The sequence below is a fragment of the Aphis gossypii genome, chromosome 3 (genome assembly GCF_020184175.1).
Source record: "Aphis gossypii isolate Hap1 chromosome 3, ASM2018417v2, whole genome shotgun sequence".
In the NCBI taxonomy this organism is placed as follows: domain Eukaryota; kingdom Metazoa; phylum Arthropoda; class Insecta; order Hemiptera; family Aphididae; genus Aphis; species Aphis gossypii.
In genome coordinates this window covers 29,715,384-29,734,880 of record NC_065532.1, presented here as the reverse complement: position 1 = coordinate 29,734,880, position 19,497 = coordinate 29,715,384, and the positions used below count along the sequence as shown (strand labels likewise).

The 19,497-nt window shown below is 26.0% G+C and overlaps 1 protein-coding gene across 2 annotated transcripts in view; it reads right to left on the bottom strand.

Annotated features, from left to right (window-relative positions):
- Positions 1–2,595: 2,595 nt before the first annotated feature.
- Positions 2,596–19,497, bottom strand: part of LOC114118952 (5-hydroxytryptamine receptor 2A) — a 127,751-nt gene continuing 110,849 nt past the window's right edge. Inside the window, exons 1-3 of one of the 2 annotated variants that reach the window (XM_050203572.1) lie at positions 13,972–14,136; positions 8,884–9,425; positions 2,596–2,961 (exon numbers count right to left, since the gene is read on the bottom strand). In XM_050203572.1, coding sequence (XP_050059529.1) covers positions 2,813–2,961; positions 8,884–9,367 — 633 coding nt within the window. In that variant the 5' untranslated portion in view covers positions 9,368–9,425; positions 13,972–14,136 and the 3' untranslated portion in view covers positions 2,596–2,812. Of the gene's footprint in view, positions 2,962–8,883; positions 9,426–13,971; positions 14,137–19,497 lie in introns of those variants that run through there. The other variant, XM_050203571.1, reaches the window with a different exon arrangement.

The following is a 19,497-nucleotide window of genomic DNA, read 5'->3' as shown; positions in this document are numbered from 1 at the left end:
CCTGTTTAAACATACTTATACGTTAAACAATAGATAAAGTATATATAGTCAGTGTGATTATTTACATTCGATTATTAGAACCAATGAACTGATTTTGACGGGACTTCATTGTAGACTCCCTTTTATCTTTAGTGTCACAGTTCACGTATCATTAATATATCTCATATTCTCATCATAGAGTTGGATGTCAACAAAATAACAGTATTACTTTAAACTACGTTTGTTTGTTAAGTATAAATAAATCAACAAGACCGTTAAAAGATTGACTAGCAATTTACCAGTAACACAAGTTTAATTATAATAAGGACCACTATTGTTAAAATAATCATTGTACTTTTTACTATAAAGATCTGTTTCATATGATGAGTATCATAAACTGTATATATATACTAATATAGAGTAGATTAATAAAATTATTCATTTTTTTTTTTTTTTTAGATTCGAGTAAGAATTTGTTTGAGTAATACTTAAATTATTGCCGTATATAAATAAAACATCAAGAAAAAAAATTATAAGGTACTTATGTTTCTTAATGACTAAGTTTTATTTAATATTTTCAAAGCACTTTTCTGCCTATTCAGTTTGTTTTATTTATTACATAAAATGAAGTTAATTTGAACAGCTAGTAAAACTAAGTTATACGACACAAAAAGTTTATATAAGTTAACATTTCAGTACCTTAATAAATATGTTTGTTTAAAGTGTAGGTAATAAATATACACGTTAATTAACAATAAAAATGTGTAACTAAATAAACAATTGTGGTTTTGTATTTAGTATTTTAGTATTTTTGAAGGAAATATTTAAATTTTAAATTTGTTAATTTTTGAGGGGACATATCCTCTAAAGTATAAGTTTAAAAATACACTGCATGAGGAAAATATAAATGCTCTGTTAAACTTATAGTCAAAACTTTTCAAATAAATGTCTAAATAAAATTTAAAGAGAAAAAGTAGAATAGCCATCACTGTTGCAAGTGTTATTTATGTAAAAAAAAATGAAATACCAAGATGATGATATATACATAATATATATATACATTATTTATATTTATTTCTTAGCATACGTATCTTTGAAGGAAATTTATCACGCATACGAGCAATGAGCGGTCTTTTATGCCTCTACGCATAAGGCCATTGTCCTGAACTTGTGAAACTTTCCGAACTTGAGATATAGTTTGCGGGTGTACTTGACTCGAATACGTAATACATATAGCTTGGGGGATAATCATCTCCGTGGGTGTGACAAGAGTTACGATCAATGTATTACATCTTTCAAATAAATTTTTATTTTGTAAAAAAAAAAAAATAAAGGCGTCTACTGTTTTATCTGATGGATCATTCGACTGTGGCAGTAGGTGGTGGTTGCTGAAGAACGAACTCCGCAGGGCTTATATTATTCATCTAATACAACCGTAACTAGAATTGTCAATCAGATAGACTTCGTGATCCGAAATAACATAGAAATTGCTTATATTGATCTCTGATTGATGGCAAACGAAAATGATTAAATTATTTTAATTCCCATTCCCAGAAAACGTCTTCTATAAATGTATTGCAAACATCTATCACTATTCACTGCTCACTAGTATCCAAAAGTTTCTTAAATATTTTATTCTTGAGTTAGTATATTGCATTTTATAAACTCGATTCTATAGTTAAAATTTTAAATGTAAATTATTATACGTCTTATTCTACATTGTCTAAATATTTAATATTAATATAATATTAATTATATGAAAAAAAAAAAAATAAAACAGGTTGCTAATATATTTTAATTATTGTTATGTTAATAATAGTTTATACAGTGGGTTTTAAGACTTATTAATTACTTCATATGATGCCAAAAGAATTACGATTATTATTACAATCAATAAAATAGAAGTTCTATTATACGGTTTTCTTTTAAAATCTTTTCAGTAGATATTTTTAAATTAGTTTGTTGATTATTCTACTCGACATTGTTTATCGATTAGAATGTTCACAATAAATTATACTAATGTTCAGTTTAGTATTTTTATTTAGCCACAGAAGCTTTGGTTATATTTATAATTTCGACTGTGAGATCTATTTTAAGAGAATCGGCCATTTGTGCATAAAACACAATTGTATGTTACAATCATTGTACCAATTGAATTTCTAATATTTTACGGTCTGTATATCAATTGTGCTGCATACATTATGGCCAGTTAACTGATCGTACTTACCTTTTAATTTTAAAATTATGAAAAATATGTTTTTGTTCAATTTAATTCTATAATCATCGAATTATCATACATTATAGTATAATTATATATTTATCTATCTATCTGATTCCCATAAACTATTTATTGTACTTTTTAAAACTTAATAATGTAAAGTACCTAGTACAATGATGATATTTTAGACACATGCTATCATATAATTAGCATTAATGTTTTTTATATTTATAACGCCTAAATGTTATTGTATGTTTTCTTTTTTTAAATTTAATTCAAATAACTAAATGTACTCTTAATATATATAAAAAAACTTTTTTTAAATTGAAATAACCAATGGCTATTATCTAGATTATTTGGACTATTAACCATGAACATTACTGAAAATAATAATTGGTCTATCAGCCTCGAAAATAACCGAGCGCAATTTTATTGGTTTATGAAAAGGCGCAATAATTGGAAAGCTTCCGTAAAATAGTAAGCTTTCGTGAATTGCGATTAAATTTAATTGTGTAATCAAATACTCCTACTAGTCTTACTGAATAGTAAAATAAATGTTAAAATTCTATTCGAATTTAAAAATTATTCAAATCAACAATAAATTAAATTTGTGAATCATGCAGCACATACCTCATAAACAGCTCCTAAGGGCATGACTAAACATGCTACCATTAAATCGGCGACCGCTAGCGAGACAATGAGGTAGTTGGCCACGTTTTGTAAATTCCTCTCCAACAAAATTGCTGCTATCACCAACGCGTTACCTGCAAATATTATAACTGTGTAATTTTAATTTATTTAACATACAAGATATAAAGAACAATGCTGGTAGTTTTGGAATTTTATGATGTTTAACAATAGATATAATATTATAAATAATTTATTGCATTGCGTTTATGAATTATATCTCGTATTTTACCGTTTTTAAACCTTTATGTTAAAACAAAATAATAATAATAATAATAATAATTATTATTATTATTTTTTAATAACAAACATAATGGCAAAGGATTATTCTTGGAAATCAAAATTATCTTCGTGGTTGTATATATATTACCTGTTTATAAGCCTAATATAAAGATAGTAAGTTGTATAATAATATTATATTTCTATAAACATAAAATATATTGCCAGTTGTTTCAGTAGATTTATACTTCGAAAATTGTTCAAAATTTAAATATATTTTAATTTGTATATTAGCTTATGTTAAATTTGTTTGCAAAATATTGATTTTATTTAAAAATAAAAACATTCAGAAACGAAATAAAAAGGATCGTTTCTATCACATACATTTAAATTAAACTCTAGAGAAAAACAAATAATTATTCGATTGTGAAACGAGTGAATAATTAATTTAAATATTAGTCAATGCATTGTTATATTGGGAAGGGAGCATCCAAATTCAATTAAAGATTTTGGCAATGTTACAAATTATTGAGTGAAAACAAATACACTCTTAAAATCACAAAAAAAAAAAAAAATTGTATTTATTTGTTCATTACAATTGATGTCTTGATTTTATTGTTAACAGAAAAAGTAATAATAAATATAAATGTCTATGTATCGTTTTTTTTTTGTGAAAAATAAATACCGATTACTCGAAACATTAGATTTTTATCGACAAATTTATCTCGTTTAACGACACTAATATTATATAATAGGCACTATTTAAGCTAGCTGCTAATAAGTAGTATAAAGTGGTAGACATATAGAACGATCTAATGCTCGATCAATGAACTATTATGATAATAAGTAATCCGACAATCCCATAAGCTTCAGATTTTTGATAATATACCTATAAGCACACAAATTACAATGATATATTTTACCGTGCGTAGACATTTTTGCACACAGTGACTTGGGCATAAATTTATACGTACTTATATATTTCAATCGGATGTGATTTGTACTTATTCCCCCCCATATAAACATCCTTTGACAGTAATAAATTGTATAATAATGTAATTTTGCATTGTCGAGTCTCTAAAAAATAACATTTATTTTACATAATGTTTACATTTTGTTTTTAAATCGAATGAGAATCGCATTCTCAACGTTTATTTTTATCCATAAGCTCTTTTATTGTCTATACTACTTTTTGCATCTGGTTAATCTTAACGTTTATATTATTTCCGTTTTATTTAGCTATTGCCTTCTTTGCGTGAATTCAACATTTTTTTTTTTTTTAAATCAATTGTTTAACATACAAATTATCTTTCACAAATTGATACAAAACGAAGAAAATATATATATGTATTACGCTGTAATGCCAAGAAAAAATTATAAAACATTAAACCATTTAAAATGTTGTATAAACATTTAACGGCATACCCAAGTAGCTCATCCAAAATGTTTAGACATTGAACAGAACTATTTAAAAGCTATAAATATAAATTTAAAAGGTTAAATTACAAGTTATTAGCTTATAACTATTTTATTTCATTAAATTAATTTTTTCATTTTCATACATTTTTCTTAAGAAAAATAAATATTTGCTTTATTTGTGAGAGTAAACGTTCCTACCTACCTCATATTTAAATATATTAAATACTAAAGGCGATGAACTTAAGAGATTTACGATAATATACTCATCGTGAGTCTTTAATTTATAGAAGTATTATAATCCATTATATTAATTTCTTAATTAATTTTTGTATTTTGATTATTTTTGCAATTTCTCCTATAATTAAATTTTTTTATCAACTTAAGTTATAAATGATTTAAGTAGGTATAAAATTTGAATATTTTATATTAAATTTTCTTCAAACGTTATACGTATTAAAACTTACTTAGATTAAATTTATCAAATAGGCAAATTGATCTATATAAAGAAAAATTATATACTTTTTATTATTGACTCAAAATAGTCTAATTAATTACATAGAACGTTTGTCATTAATGTTATAAAGGTTCAAAATAAATCTAATATATTAACAGAAAAAGGACATCTAACAGTCAATATTATTATATTATTAAAACGGTATAAAAATCGCGCCAGCTTAGTAATAATTGCAATGATACATAGATATACATATGAATACATATGAATACATAGATGATTGCTATTTTTCATAAGTTTTCAAAAGAATATTTTTGTTCGAATTAATAATATAATATATTAAATAGTACCTATTATGCCTAAAAACAATATCACATTAAAATATCGTTATTATTTTTAGTAAATATAAGTTAACTTAACATAAACTCATTTCTCTGTGGATTAAAATCTAGGTTACTCTATTGTTGTTGATTGATAATTCATATAGTACTATAATAATTTATAGTCATTATAAACAATAGGTACACTTACTTCTGTAAGTAAAAATTAAAAAGTACATGCGTGTTGTTAAAGTAACCATGGACACATTATAAATATAATACGAAAAGGATCTCATGAGATTGTATAATTATTATAATATTTATACGTGAAATGGCGAAAGCATATTTAACTACATAGTTGGTATATCCAAAACGGTCATTGTGTTGTTAAATGCCGCATTTTAGATAAACCGCACTGAGAACAGCAAAATATGAAAGTCTCTTATTTTCTGAAATATCATCTTCTGTGTTTCATTTTGTCAGTAGTAAACAACAAAACCCGTGCTAACATACCGCTATGATCTTATATAATACAACCATTACACTTTATATTCTTTTATCTTTTTATTTATTAAAAATGTAATACATATTATACAATTTTGTATAAATACTACGTTTATAATATTTCCTTATATATGTATAACGATGTATATTCTGTACCTATATGTATTTATGTTTATAAACAATGTTTGTAATAATATCGTTTATATAATTTATGTAATTGAAAAATCATATATTATCAGCAAATTTCTTAAGGAAATAGATGCGATGATATTAGCACAGAAAAAAAGAGAACAAAATATATTTTGTAATAAAATTGTTATCTTAATACTATGTTTTAAGTATTTTAAATATTTAAAATAAAGGATGAAATAAACATTTTTAATGATTTCGATATTATGTACATTTAAATTTTTCCATCAATTTTAACGAATATTTGTTGACATTTTTAGGATGCCGATATCCAAATATTTTGCGATATGTTTGGATACAAAATATATTAGTCTGTTAAAAATAATCAAGAAATATCTTCTAATTTAATATTTTGAGACGCAAATATTTGAGAAATTATAATCATTACAATCAATTTTTATTTTATTTTAAATTAAACTTTTATTTATACCTTCTTTAAAAACTTGGGTAGTTGTTGTAGAGGAAAATTCACAATTGACAATACAAAAAGTTTTTTTATTTAGCGGAAATACCTCTGACTTAGTTAAATTTATTTATCTTCTCGGAAGTCGTTGGTTATTGAATGTTATTGAAATGTATAGTTATGTATTACTTTAAAACTATGTAGTTTGTTTTTTTATTTTGTGTGTGTGAGTGTGTAATAAAAAAAAACATAGATTTTAAAAGTCTTAACGTACTAACACAAATAAATATAAAATAATAGCTTTATTCGGCAGTATATGAATATTTTGATTTATGTATTTTATACAACGATTTAAATGCTTATGATTATTACTTCCTTACTAAAGGTTTAGTTATTCCTCATTAGTTTATCAGTAATTATTTCCGACATATATCCAACATATATTTTATATTGTTTGCGTAAGTATTTTATATTTAAATCTATTAACTACCTAATAATTGTATTATTTACCAAAATCAAGTTACACAAGAATTTTTTTATATTTTTTTTTTGACCATTTGTATTTTTATGATCATTTAAACGTAGTTCATATTGAATTTTTTTAGGAAGCAATTTTCAAATAACTTATGAATGGTAACGTTTTTACGTTATTTTTATTCCTTCAGATCTTCTTTTGTCATTGCCTATGCTAGTAACCATTACGCTTCAGAACGTTTGCAACGCCGTTTATTTCATTACATAAACGGTTTATGCCGTTAGTCTAGTGTTTTTTTTTTACTTTGTGTGCGTGGTTTTAAAATCAGGTAACTAAAAATAAATATACGTTTATGTGAGTTGAAATGTCATAAAAAAAAAACATTAAAAATATGAAAGCACATCAGTGCGTACCACTGCATTTATGGTACAATTTTAGTAGTAGTTTTTGTTTATAAAAAAAATAAAAAAACTGGAAACTGTACAAATTCAAAATAAAAATGCAAAGCTCATACATAATTTTTAAATTTTTAAGTTCAATTATTTGATTGACGTAATCGGCGTGTAAGTGTTGAAAAACGGGTATTATAGTTGTAACGTAACAAAAAAGGTAGAATTAAAAATTGCCTATTATAAAAATAAACAAATAACTGAGTTTTAATATTCTAATGAATGTTTTGTTGAAATACAGGCGGTACCTGCAACCTGGACGAAATAATTACGACGGAATCGATTTATCCGATGTAGGTACTATGAAAAACAAAACAATGCTTTCTCTCAACAAAAGAATAATACGCGGGAAGCGATGACGGGTAATCGTTACCTAGATCGATAATAATTGGTTTTAATACGGTAAAAAAATATTAATGATGAAAAATAAAATGGTTTTGCGGGCGCCATTGTTGTCCATGAGCTGGCCTGATACTACCGCGACCACTGGTGTGTTGTTTTAAAACGATTATCATGAAATCGAATTTTTGAAATTTAAGACATTTAATATGGAAGTTGTATAAATATTCATGCGCCTACTCGTACACAAATTGTAATGATTGTAAAATGGTAATTCAGCAGCCATGAAAATAATATAAATGGAAATTATTACTTCGCTTAACATGTATTACTGCAGTATGCAATGTATGATGTTATTATTTAAAACGTATAAATACAAGGTTTGAATAGTTAAATTAAGTTTATCACAAGAATTAAAATATTCATACTTATTGTTGTCTGCCTTATACGCACGTTCCAGAAATTCAATTCTCAAAACCATTAGAATTTATGAGTGAAACTCGGTTTCGAAGTACCCACTTACCTAACGTTCATTTTAAGTCCATCTTTATAATACCATTATTACGTACCAAAAATAACCCGTATAATATTGCTCCCGTCCATTTGTCTAGTACAATTTATTTCTAGAGAACGTTGTACACGACTCGTATATAATACTATTTGAGTTCATAACAACCCGACGTGTGCGTATAATATAACCAACACCACTCGGGGTGGTACAGTACTATGTTTGCATGTAATAAAATAAAAACGTTGATTTTTTTTTTTTTTTACCACGTGTAATGACGTTTTATATTTTTATCTGGAGAAATATTATGCGCACAATTTTAATGTTTTTAGATGCAAAGCACAGCGTATGAAAATCCAATCTATGAATAATAATTCTTTAATACGTAAATTTCGTTTGCATTATTGTTCGGAACAACTATAACGTTTTGAGTTATTGACGGAAAATCGAGAAAAACCACAATTTATATAATGTATTTTCCATTATTATGTGCAACACGTCATGCGCATGTGTGCACGCATATTATTATAATATATTACGACGGCTAGGTATTAGAATTTATTTTTAGGGCACCGCGCCCCATTTATGTTTCTAAAAAATTATAGTTATTCAATAATAATAATAAAAAATGTTTTACGGAAGTCAAAGGTGAAGTATATATATTTTTTAGTGACCAAAAAAAGTCAACGCTGACTATGTATGCTATGCCGTTCGACTCACCACAAATGGTCGTCAGTATCATCGCGCCCAATATTATGCCGATGGTGATGACGAATATGTAATTGGTGAGGTCCTCTACCTCGGCGCCGAGCGTGTGATTGTACGAACCGTTCAGGAACGGTTCCACGCCGGCCGTCGCGTTGGCCAGCACGGCGGCCGCCGACGAACCGTTTTCGGTGCCGTAGTAGTAGCCGCCGGCCCCGGAACCGCCGTCGCCGATGGCCACCGACCGGACGGGCCGCCGGAAGTAGTCGCCGAGTCCGCGATCGCCGGCGGCGGACGACCGGCCGGACGCGGCCGCGGCCCCGTCGTATTCGGCGGCTGCACCGTCGCCGCCACTGCCACCGCTGCCACCGCCGCCACTGCTGCCGCCGACACTGACCACGTCGCCGCCGCAGTAGAACGTTATCGCGTCGGCCGCCGCCCGCAGCACGCAGCCCTGGCGTCTACTGCCGGTGGCCGCAAGTGCTCCGAGCAGGGCCATATGATACTCGTCGCGGTCTTGTTGACCGGCCGCCGGATCAAAATTCGTCGTAGCCCGTCTGAAACAAAGACGAAACCAAAACGTTAATTCAACCGCGACCAAATGTAAGCATATTTTGGGGGGGAGGTGAATAATTTTTATGCTCTTTGGCTTGATTGAAATATAGAGACTGCGGCTTTGTAACTCGAGTCATTTTTTATGTGGCAAAATATATTATAATATGTATGTGTATATGGCGTACACATAATGATTACGTGTCAATTATTTTGTCAAAGGTCTTATACTACTGCAGTGGTTCTCAACCGGGATGACATGGACTCGGCTTAAGGGCGACAAGAGATATTAACGGGAAAAAAGAAAAAAAATTAATTTTTGCGAAAAAAAATCATATTTTATTTACACTATTTTTATAATATTCATGTTATTATCAACGTTTTTTTCTTCTGTTTTAATGTTAGGATGACGCAGTGTTTGATTCTATAGTAGCTTTAGCCACTTGAATTAAAAAAGGTTGAAAACCACTGATCTAATAAATATGGGCTTATAAATATGATTTGATGTGTACGTAGTAAATATCGTAAGTGTTTCAATAACGACCTATATCTTATGATACTATTGTATATATAGTTAGGGAACCACATATTGATGCGACATCCCATAATGTTATACTTAATAAACTTCATTCTTAGAATATTCTCTATCAAGTTTTCCGGAATATTAAAAAAAATCTTACCAAAAGTGAAAGAACTTTATATAATATCTTTAGATATCGTTTTAATCATTTTGTAAGTAGAAAAGTTCTTTGAATACATTTTTGAGTAATTTTAATTAGTTATTTTATAGTTAGATTGAAATATAACAGTTGACAATTCGCCTAAAATAATTACCTAATTACTATTTATGCTTATGAAAACGGGTGGAATAAAATAAAAAAACAAATTAACGTTTGACACAGTTCGTTAGTTAAAACTCGAAATTTCAGTGAACGAATAGTATACTAGATTGAAGTCATAATTGAGTTTCAATAAAAACGAATGAATGAAAATAAATACGAATGACTAGTTCGTATAGATACAAATCTAATTTCTACTAACTCATCGGTATAATATTATATTTAGCTATATTTTTTTTCAACCACAGCGTTGAACGTAATAATAAATGGGTAATAACATATCGGTGTATTGATTGCAGTATATCATAATATTATAAAACATACTATCTACTGAGAACTAATCAAATCTAAATTTGAACAAATAATTTTTTTCTTAGTACTTATACTTTTTAACAGTACAATAAGCTATTACGAGTATAAACACATTATAATATCAATAATATTAGCTTAATATATAAATAAGGTTCACATATATAATAGGTACTCGAAAAGTAAGTGAGAACAAATTTAATTTGCATATAAATTGACACACAATGCATTTTTGTATTTTGTATGCGATGATTCGAATCACGTGCGTTTATTATTCAAACCATTTTTGTGGAATATTGTTATTCTTATTTAAAAAGTTCTAAGTTTTTAGTTTTTATCAACAAAATGTTAAAAATGTTAAGCATTCGAACTGCAATATCGACTATTAGACATACTTATTGTACCATTGAAATGCGGTGTAAAAGTAATTATTATTTTTATTTGTTTTTCTGTGTGTATGTCTATGTTAGAGTGATTTAATTGTGCTCTTTGATATCGTAAAACGTTTCGAATTTATTTAAGTATATGAAAATATGATTAGTAAAAACAGTAGTTTAAAATAATTAAAATGAATTTTATTGAGTATTTAACGGAAGTACCTATCTAAGTAGGTACTTTAAATAGACCTAAATATTAAACAACGTAAAAAAAAAACTCTAACAAATAAATGAATAGTATTATTGCTCAAATAAACTAATTGTTATTACAGTGACCTTCATAATTAAATTATCAGACTTTGATGAATACAACATATACCACCGGCTAGATATGTCAATACTACATCAAATTTAATATAATATATGCATAATTACGTTCCGTAAAACGAAATGCGAGGAATACAATTAGCGCCAGCACAATGTACTATTATTACAGTAAATAATATATAATATGTGTGTGTGTGTGTGTGTGTTTATGATCAGTATTTGAACAATTCCAATACAGTTAGAGGTCACGAAATAAGATATTTGTAATAAAAAAAACATGTTATCGATTTAACCCTAAACAGTAAATTCTTTATAAACAATTTCAATTAAACGAAGTCACTTTTTTTAAAAGATTTTATTTTAACCAAAAGAAATACAATTTATCAAATTATACAAATTTTAGGTTGTAGAAGACACTACATATATTTTAGTTATGGAATTTCTTTTGCTTACAAAACATTCTATATTATATTTCTTTAGTTAGTTAATTTTATTGTATTTATTGAGTATATTGCATATTATTATATATGTACAATTTATAGTTTATATTAACATTAAATTTTAAACTCTGATTACTAAAAGTCTAATAAAAAAATTAAATTTTTAAATAACGTCTTATTTTTAAATTATCAAAATATTTTATAGTTGAATGCGCACTTTTGAAATTATTTTATTTTTGCTTTCTACGCTTTAAACGCTAACTAAAAACATCTTGATATAGAACAATTTTATTTTTATTCTGAAATGCATGGTTTATTTAGTAGTTCGAGAATGTTTAAAATCCAATGTATACAATATTATTTACTAATTACTCATAAGTCATAAGAATACTCGTATAAGTATAGCATCAAAGAAGCGCTGCCGCAATACGCATAAAGACTATACAGTTTGTTGTGATATTTATAAGATACGCTATACTCCATGCGTTGTCTTGGTCTTACAAATGCATAGCAAATTATAGGTTCTAAATAATATTAATTTAACACTGTTATGTTTAATATTACAGTGAATGATTTTATAATTTAAAATAATAATATTGACTAGTGAATCTTATAGGTTTTTAAATATTTTATTTAAAGCATGTTATGAAAAACAAACGAACAATACCTATTTTGTAATTTTCATAATTTTTTTTTTTTTAATTAAAATATAAAATAAACTACTAAACATCAATAGATAATATTTTTACTTTAAATTTGATTATTTTAGTTTGAAATATTATAAATAAAAAGAATATTAAAGTTGATTATTTAGAATGTACGATTTATTATGTTTTGCGTTAAAATAAAAAAGACTACCACGTATGTGAGGGTAACGTTCTCTAAAAATAATTAAATTTATTAAAAATGTAATAATTTTTGTTTTTTATCCTAAATATTGTTAGATATCTAAAATATAATGAATTGATTAATTTGAAAACTAAAATAAAAAGTTTTTTATGAGTGTTTAATAATAAGTCACACTTATTTTTTTCAAAATAATAAAATTACAAATATTACAGCGATATATTACAAAATTCCAAATGAGTTTTATACATTACAATGGTTACTCATTATACTTATTATTATCATATATTTTGTAGTTGTATGAACTTAGATTTCCACAAGTTAGGTAGAGGTTGAGTTATAAGAATTAGTAGTATAAGTTGTAATTTGAAAAGTTAAAACAATTGTTATTAAATTGTGAACGAATCTAAACTCATAAATCATGAAACGCTTATAAGTTATATATATATATATATTAGCATACATAAATAATAAATATATATATAATATACTTTTGTACTTATATAATGATATTCGAATGACCAGAATAGTTAATGATCCAGTCAGCTGAACTGAGATTACCTAAAATCCGAACAATGTGCAACATGTTGCCAATCGATCCTTCAAAATTGTGCGTTCGTAAGATGAAAAAAAAAGGAGAAACCAACCCAAAGATTAATCGAATTACTTGTGTTACACGAAACTTGCTGAAAACGTAACTTGCCATTTGGTGCCAAAAACGGTTCTGTGTAAGAACAGATAAACTCCTGTGTCCGATACATTGCCATTTTGGTAATTATTATTCTCCATACGATCAGATAAACCTACCAACTACTGAGCTACCAGGCTCACAAATAGGTATTTTATTTTTTATGAAGACGAGGATATAACTATACATTTCCCTCGAAATGCTGGATACGATTTACGTCAGATAAATGAATCATAAATAACACTTATGTGACACAGTGATTTTAGTTTTATTCTATGGTTGTTTGAAATAATATAGAAATAATATTAAGTACTGACCAGTAGTAGTCATATAAATGTGCATTTGATTCTAAAACAAATTTTGATAGAAATTAAATAGGTATATTTTGTAACTGAAATATAAAAAGGAATCTATACATAAATATTATGTATACTATTATGACATATCATTTTGATAATAAATTCTGTGAGAATTATTATTATGTTCCTGAATTAAAACTTATAAAAAGGCAACTTCCATTTTCATTATTTACAATAGTATAATAATATATTTTAATGCGTTATTTTATTTAAATGCATCCATAATGATAGTGTCATAAACGTATGAAAATATTTCTATTATATTATTACATGCCCAATAATAATATATTTTTTTTTGTTTTTTAAATACTAATGAAATTATGTTTTACTTAGGTACATATTTTTATTTTTATAACTTTTACTTACACGATTTTTGTTGCTCGGGTAGTTTCACTTTATTTTTTTGTATACAAGCTGTATGTAGTGTTTTTCTGAATTCGAATATTAAATTATGTATAGTACTTGATAATAGTATATTGATATTTTATAAAAATTCTAGTACCGAGTTATACGAATGGCACAAATTAATTGATAGCATTTCGATTTGTTATAGTTTAACATTAATATAGACCTTAAACTATTTATAGCATAACATGAATCATTGAGAGGGGGCAGATGAAAAATAAAAATAGTTATCATATAAACATATAATACTATAATTATTATTAGAACATAATATTATGTATCAATTTACCTACCTTCTATATCATGAAATTATTATACAAATGAAATATTTTTATAAATTTTGGATTTAACAATTTTCAACTAAACAAAACACGATGGTTAGAAAATATGTTTATTATTCTGGTAGCTTAACTATAATTATATACTGTTAATTTCAGTACCCAAGGCTGATAAGTGCTTTAATTGTGTTAGTACCTACCCATGTTATTTAAAGTGAGTATTTTATGTAAATTCAAATCCATCTCATATAAATGTATATTGTATGATTGTGAAGTGAAACATAAAACTATTTATTTTTCTAGTATTAATTTATACTCTAAATTTAAGAACAATTTAATTCAACGTATAAATAGTAATTGAACTGCTTGTCAAAATTGAACATTTATATCCATTACTGTTCTTAGGATATAATCGTTTAATAAGTTTTGAACTTTGAAAATATATTGTAGATTATAAAATATAGAATGAAACCTACAGTTATTGTAAACAATATTTTATATTTTCCCGAGATAGAACATACTATAAAAGTATTAGATGTATATTACCACGACGAATAATATTTATATTAATAACAATAATAAACACAACTCGACCAGGAAAATAAACGCATAGTACTATAGATTATTGAAATTAATTTATCCAATAATAGAATAATATTGTACTAATACAGTTTTAAGTGTCGTTGATAAGCATATTTAGATTTATATGCTAATAAACATTAAATATAAAATTATATGTTTTAAATATTAGAATAGTAGTTATACACTTCTACATAGTAAATAAACAACAAAAAATGTGATTTCAATATTATTTTCATTTATCAGTTAAATTATGAAAAAAAAAAATAGTACAACATTCTGTTAAAATATGCTATGTAAGAATTTTGTTAGAATGACTTATAAATACTCATATGAACTCAAATAAAGCAATGCAACAATGCAACATACAATAAAATATTTTTGATTATAGTAATATTTTAAAGGTAATTTATTACTAATATTTCAATTCATCGCATAATTCAGAATTGAATAAAAATTTAATTGAATTGAATATCAAAAATTTTAGATATATTTCTTTAAAATTTGTTTTTTACGTTTAAACATAAAACTATTAGCTCTCTGTCTAATAATACCATTAATTTATATAAAATTTAAATTAGTATTGATATAAATGATATAATTATAAAATAAGGTTAGATAATACATTTATATATTATTAATTATGCATTTCAAAATTAATATTTTTGATACTATGACAACGAATTTAGAATTCGCTCTACTATAACAAGGGCCTACACAATCTTTTATTGAAATGCTGCGCACAATTATATCATCTAAACGGCGATTGCGTTATATTTAATAAATTATAATATTGACCAAAAGTTCAATTTGATTTTGATGACATGAACTACATCTATATAGTATGAAATACTAACTATTTTATAAAGTTTTGATTAAAAGTAAGAAAAAAAGTAACATATAGTTTCGATTCTTGAGTAGGTATCATAAAATATTGCGAGGATCGCTTGAATTACTATTTGCTTTACAATGTTGCATGGTTTACCGGAGACGGAGGAAGGTGTAAAAAAGCAATTACTCGGCTACGTCCTGGTTTTATTGCCTGGCAAAAATTTAAATATTATGAATGTGTTAGAGAAATTTAAATATGATAACCGGAGGCGGACTTCAGGTGATGAGACCCCTATGTTTACACCTAACTGAACCCAATGGAATTACGACCAACAGACACGCCAATGTCCACCTTTAAACATTTATTTATGCAAACTCGCTTCTCATCCAATATCACCCACACAGATACATCTACAAGGTCAGAAAAAAATAGGATAAAAGGGCTGTTTTTTAAAAATTAAGTAGTTTTAATATATGCAAAGTGTAAGAGTTATAAAAGGTTATAAAAACATTATAATATATGTATAAAAAAAAAAATAATTTCTTATGCATGTTGTATAAATAAAATTGGTATTATGATGTTTTTTTTATGGCACATCCTATTACTTTGACATATTGACTATATAAAGCTATCTTTTTTTTGCACAAAATGTATAATACATACCAAAATTAAAATAACAATAAATTGTGTATTTATTTTTAATCAAAGTATTATAATTTAGTATTTACAGGAGATAACACGTGTTAAAATTTCAGAGTTTAATAAAAAATAATTTATTGTAATATGATACTGTGATTATAGAAAAGGTTATTGGGTAATGAATACAAAATAATAATATGATATTAATATATTATGTAACTAATAATAAAATATTATTGTAATTTTATCGTCCAAATCAAATCAAATAATTACACGTTTACTAATATAATAATAATTACCGTATAATTAAATAAATATATTATAATATAATCTAAATATTATTAATGATTATACATATATATAATATATATATATTATACATATATTATATGATAGAACACTTTTATTATGTTATATATTTAAGTAGTTATTTGAATCTACGAAAAGAAAATTACTAGTATATAATTTTTATTTTTCAATACCTAATTTTAAAAAATGCGTGTAGATATTTTAGCATATTTCCAATATTAACAATAATTATGAAATTACGATTGGACAATTTACTATCTTAAATATATATATAATATATATATATATATAATATGGCATATGGTTCTTCAAAATATATTCTATTGCTTAAGTAATTAATCGTATACTATAAAAATATAAAAATAAAAATAATAAGGTAATAATTGATACTGTCATCATGAATGGTCACGTTACCTATAGATCATTTATTTTTCTACAAACTAGATGTGGTGTGGTATTTTATTGTGACAGAATTAATTACCATAGTTGTTATTAGTTGTGAACATATTTTTCTTTGTAATAAAAATAATATTTTCGTTTTACTTATTTTTTTACACATTAAAGTATAAACCATCATATTTAATATTACATCTTGAAAGATCAATTTTGACAAGAATATGTCATTTTTTTTCTTTAGTCGTAGTTTTAACTGTTTAAAGAGTTAGATAAGTTAGAAAATGAAGTATAAAGATAATTTATACACGGTAGTAGAGACACGAGTACATGTTTTTTGCAAGACTCACTTCTGATTAATTATGCGTATCGCCGTATCGGTGGAACATTTTCCACTACGCTAATTTGTACGGAAGTAAGAAGCGGAAATAATAATGAAAATCAGTTTTGAGATATGTGACAGTAATTATGGATCGAGTGTAATGGACATGTCTCTATAGCACTAGTTATGTTCTGATATATATTTACCTATGTTATTTGATAATTACGTAGATAGTAGATTCTAATAGTTAATTCACTGAAGTAGATATGCATTGGTTTTAACCTATTACCAAATGTAATTAGATGCATAAGGCATACCTATTACATTTAATATATTTTTTAATTATTTTAACTCTCATTAAAAAATATACATAAAACTAAAAGTAATAAACAACATGTAAAAAAGTTTTGTTTACTTTTAAAATATAAAATATAAAATAGCCATTTTGTGTACAAAAGTCTTTCTGGTTGTATTCAATAATACAAGTTCCCATTAATTTTTTTTTTAATTATATTATAACTATTAGTTATAAAATAAATAATGTAGGAACTTATTATTAACTTATTACGAAATTATTTATTATAAATTATAAATGTCTAGTAGATAAGCATTTAAATTTATTTGTTAGCTACATAATATTATGTTATCAATTGATAGAATGACTTGTTATTAAAGTTTTGGAAGTCAATAACAAGGCTTAGATAATTCGCATTACTAGTTATTCTCATAAAGTTTAAATAAATGTTTACATTATCGTTTGGTTTTAATTTAGATATAGGATGTATTCGGTGAATTGATTATTATTACCTAGATAAGTTATTATTATATATATCAAAAAATTCAATTTTCAAAAGGAAAAAAGTTAAATAAATAAATTTAATTTCAGTACTGAGCAACTAGGTTCGTAGTTATTCTCATTTTTAAGGAACAATGAAGAAATAGTTTATTTATGTAACAAACTTTATTGTGCTGAAATACAAAGTTTAAAAACTGCCATTGCGTTCTCATTGCGAATGAATTGAAAACAAAACAAACCAAAATATGGGTGAACCGTTCTATGAAAAACAAAAGTTGTTTTTGTTGAATGGCAACGTAGTTTTGTAAATTCTAATGAAATTAAAACAGTCTTATTTCGAGTAAAAATTGTCTCCACCGCGTGACAATGTTATTTTTATTCCTCTGGTAACCGACACAACCACAATAGAAGTAGTCTGTATATTATTATACTGAATAAAGGCAAAGGCGTTGTGGGTGGAATACCCCACAAACAGTACGAAATAGATCAATCCATCAAGTCAAACTTCATTAGCGTTTTCTCTTACCAGACAATGGCACCAACTAAAAGCTCGGTCATTGGTGTTTTTTTCTTCTTTCCGCGGCGCTTATAATATGTCGAGGTCACATCTGGAGCCGAAATCGATTTATATCCTGATCGCCAGCCGCTGTTGAGTTTTTTCTCGCCATTTACTCAATCCTGCCCCTCCTCTTACCTCTTTTAATTTTCTTCGAAATTACTCAGTGGAATAAAATACCAACAAAAACCATTAAAATTCGATAGAGGTCTGCTACCACGCAGTTAACTAAAATGTATCTACTGTTTGTACGGGACAGATTCGAGGTTAAATTTCAGAGTACCTATGCGAAAACGAATTACCAGTTTTTGTATTTAAGTGTTGTTATTGTTTTTTTTTTTAATGAATTTAATGGCGTTATTTAATATTTAGATACGTTCATTTTTCCGTTTTAACTAACAATAATTTACTTGTATTAAATGCGCGTTTAACTCTTATCATTTTTTCTCATAACCACGTAACAAACATTATGTTAAATTATGGATTGATCCCATCATTACGATAAACAGTTTTGTTTACGATTAAAATAATTATACATTTCATTAGATTCTAGGACAACATTTTGCATATAGATAAGATATAAGATATATCATTGTTTAGAACATTAAAATTTGATGTTTGTTAACACAAATTAATTAATTGTCATTTTGCTTGGGTTTGTTGGATTATATAATATAAGATATTATACATTTTAGAAATAAATGCAATTAACAAATTTTAGATATTATGTTGATATTATAAATATTAGCATATATTATCAAAAAGCTAAATAAATATATAAAT